This window comes from Notothenia coriiceps, unplaced genomic scaffold (assembly GCF_000735185.1).
Source record: "Notothenia coriiceps isolate Sejong01 unplaced genomic scaffold, NC01 NC01_scaffold00022444, whole genome shotgun sequence".
Taxonomy (NCBI): domain Eukaryota; kingdom Metazoa; phylum Chordata; class Actinopteri; order Perciformes; family Nototheniidae; genus Notothenia; species Notothenia coriiceps.
The window spans coordinates 16,224-19,915 of NW_011355145.1; the positions used below are offsets into that span (position 1 = coordinate 16,224).

Sequence of the window (3,692 nt, forward strand, 5' to 3'; positions counted from 1 at the left end):
CTAAATGGTAGGAAGACCCGCTCCAGTCTCTCAAGGGAGAAAGTCACGCGATGGTGTAGCTCTTGTCTTGCAAGACCACGTCCTCCACCTCTACCGACACCTCGCGCAGTCTACGGAGTACAAGAGGCTGAGTTTGTCCATGTTGTCCGCGAGTGAGAATCTATGGTAAAAATACACTTGCACGTGTGTGTCGAACCTCTCCCTTTCGGATCTAAGTGTTTCTGTCAAAATTGGGACAATAGAGACTGAGTCCTTCAAATCAAATCAGTCTCTTTAGGACCAAAAGACAACTTGAGTGAAGTGACACTATGGGGGACCTCACGATTTTACGGACTGAGTTAAAGGGCTGAACGATTAATCGATTTTAAATCGAAATTTCAAATGATGCGATTATCAAATAGCAAAGCCAGCGATTTAAAAAAATTTTTTTTTGTTTTTTTTGTTCTTCTGTGTGTCAGTCATCCACACCAATCAGAAGTGCTGTGCTCCACATGCACCAGCCATTGTTAACCAATCAGAAGTGGCCCATGATAGAAGGTGATATACAGATTGATCCAATCACCTGCCAAGTATTTTTGAAAGTGCCTGCCCTTTCCAAATGGCCTCCAATGGAGCTTTCCTAGATTGTTTGGTGAAACAGACCATCTGAGTCAGGTTAGTAATGCTCCATCACATGTTTCTATTACAGGGTGAATCTTAAACTGAAGCTTGACTTTAAAGCAACCCAACGGAAGTTTCATGTAAGTTTAGTTCTTTCACTCGTAGCTCGGGCTGCAGGGGTGCTAGAGACGGGAGCACGTTGATACGACCTTCCTAGCCGGAGATATGGCTGCATTTTACAATAAACTTACGTTGGGTCGCTTAAAAACAAATATCGCAAGTCGAATCGCAATCGCAATATTTGTCAGAAAAATCGCAATTAGATTTTTTTCCCAAAATCGTGCAGCCTTAGCTCAAAGTAGCAACACTTTCTTTTGTTAGCTCAAAGTAGCAACACTTTCTTTTGTCTTTGGACAACAGGTATCAGCACACAGTCTGGGTGCTGTTTTTCTTTGCTACCAAACAGCTGTTTTTAAGACAGACATCAAAACCGAGAAGACACAAGAGACATTTTGAACCGAATTTCTTGAGCCATAACATAAAGCTAACGCTTTTCAACACTAATGTAATTCCTCAGCTAGAATAGAAAAGGCATGCAGACAAAATATGGCTAATTGGATGTGATCCTTATGGAAACTCCTCTGAGCTTTTCTGGACACTTTTATTGTCTGAAGATACAGCGTGACTTTATTTGACTTTTATTCTATTCCTATCAATACACGGGAGAAAGTCTGAAAGCATGCCACAGCACAGATGAGTAGCAGGACTACTGATGTTGGGTCATTTTGCCAACAATATGAGAGGATGTCTTAACTGAGGGAAGAGCAAGACCAGAACTGTAGAATTCCCTCAAATGAAAACAAGTTTTTCTCCCGGTCTGGAAGCAAGAGTGTGATTGACAGATGGTTAATTGAATCCCCTGCCAAGGGCCTGCCCTTTTCAAAACATGTTGCAGTGAAGGGGGACTTTGCTTTTGTAACGCTAAATGCAGAAAAAGGTTTGGGAAATACTGTATTGGAAATACAATAGGGAATATTGTGTGACAATCTGCTTCCTGTTGACACTAGTATGTGTGCAACAGTGTTTGTGAATTGTCATCTTTGCTCTCAGGCTCATTAATATGGACTAACTTTTGCTTGGAAACGGTTCTCAACACTCGTGCACTGGGACCACAGAGAGTTAGAGTGGATGTAGCCTAAAAGTAGGAACTTAGCTAGCCAAAGTAGCAGTTACAGACCTTGGTGGACACAAACTTCGCAGACACCTCAAATGGGACAACCGTCTCTATGGTAACAGTCTCATCCTGAAAGACAACAACAGAGGAATGAGTCATATAGAATGGAAACCTGAAAAAGACCACAGTGCGAACTGTCAGCTGTGAGGAAGGTCTTTACTTTGTGGCATTTGCAGACAATCTGACGTCCTTCCACTGAGGTATCGATGCTGTAGGCCACGTGGAAGAGGAAGACCCTCGGTCCAGTTGACACACACTTCACATGTACGGAAATCTCCAACTAAAAAAGCACATTTGGCATAGATACTGGAATTACTGCTGTGGAGAAGCTGTAGGCAGCTGTGTGTATGAGGAAGTGGCAGAGAATGCAAGTCTCTCCTCCAACAGACTGCTTTAGAATGTGTGCGCACCTTCTGGCCTGGATGCAGATCTCCTAGAGGCAGGTCCGGCAGCAGGGCAGGGGCACTGTCGTCACAGACCTTTGAGCCGTCCAGGGTCACATGTGTGGTCTGACCCAGAGTGGCATCCTGACCTAGATACACCAATCAATACAAAACCATAACAAACATTGGTTTTATGGAAAATATGTTAAATACATTTCCAAAAGGTCATTTTTACTTCAGCATTTAATGACTTAAGTATGAGTATTTGAGATAGACATGAGGAGATTGACAGTAATCTAATGTTAGTGTGTTTATTAAAAGCTGTGCGTAGCCTAGATTAGCATAAATACTGGAAGCATGGGGAAACAGCTAGCCTGACTCAGCAAAGAAATGTGAAATAGCGAAACCTATAAAGCCTCAAAACGCTCTCTTTTGATTAATCTGTGCACAAACTGAATGTAAACAGAAATATTTGTGTTATAGCGTGACTTTGGTGTAGTAACTCTTGTATCAGTGCACCTGGTTTGAGGCCAGCTGTCAGTTTGACATCCTTTGCCACGCCCTCCTCCTGTGATTGGACAGTGAGGTTGATGCAGTACATTTCATTGTTGAGTGCAGGAGGCTGGTGGCTCAGCTGAACAGAGACCTTGGGTACTCTGGAGATGACCCTGAGCAACAGAAAGGATCAAACACTTCACATTTCAGTTGAGACAGTAGAAGCTGCAGTATGGTGGAGAACTGAACAAAGACTCACATGGTGCTGGGCTGCAAGGTCAGGCTGTCCCAGTCCGGCTCCTGCCGTGCCTGCACCCCCCGCCCCCATCGCCGTGATGACCTGCTAGCCTGCAAGGCCTCATGGGTAGAGGCCACATCTCCACCCGCCCCCCTCCAGCTCAGGAACACACAGCGGCCACTGTCACTGCCCAGCATCACTTCAATACCTGTCATCTGAACACACACTGTCACTACCAACTCTCTCTCCACCTGTCTCAAAGACAAACACACACACGCATCTCACCTCAATCTTCTTGCCAACGTCTTCAGTCTTTGCTACAAAGCTGAAGTTGTAGCACTGGGTTTTCCCAGGCACCAGGCTCATACTCTCCTCCCCTGCAGACTCCACCACACACCACTGGTTGTACTCCTACACACAAACACCACCAACACACAACCTTTTACTGGTTTTAATTTCTAGGACATGATGTGTGTGATATTCTTGTTGGTCAGGGTGAAAATGAATCCCTTCCCAGTATATCCACCAAAACATTTGGTTTACTTAACGGGCCAATTTTAACTCATAGGATTAAAGATCTAAAGATTGAAAAATAATTCTGAAATTGGGATCAATAAAGTAAATATTATAAATAGGGACGTCCAGCTGGGAGGAGACCGAGGGGTAGACCAAGGACCAGGTGGAGGGATTATATCTCTTGGCTGGCCTAGGAGCGCTTTGGGATCCCCCAGTCAGAGCTGGT

The 3,692-nt window shown here is 44.4% G+C and overlaps 1 protein-coding gene across 1 annotated transcript in view; it reads right to left on the reverse strand.

Annotated features, from left to right (window-relative positions):
* Positions 1 to 1,051: 1,051 nt before the first annotated feature.
* Positions 1,052 to 3,692, reverse strand: part of trappc11 (trafficking protein particle complex subunit 11) — a 15,285-nt gene continuing 12,644 nt past the window's right edge. The window contains exons 19-24 of the mRNA XM_010781016.1: positions 3,236 to 3,361; positions 2,972 to 3,165; positions 2,737 to 2,885; positions 2,245 to 2,366; positions 1,995 to 2,114; positions 1,052 to 1,903 (exon numbers count right to left, since the gene is read on the reverse strand). Of these exons, the coding sequence (XP_010779318.1) occupies positions 1,814 to 1,903; positions 1,995 to 2,114; positions 2,245 to 2,366; positions 2,737 to 2,885; positions 2,972 to 3,165; positions 3,236 to 3,361 (801 nt within the window). The 3' untranslated portion in view covers positions 1,052 to 1,813. The remainder of the gene's footprint in view (positions 1,904 to 1,994; positions 2,115 to 2,244; positions 2,367 to 2,736; positions 2,886 to 2,971; positions 3,166 to 3,235; positions 3,362 to 3,692) is intronic.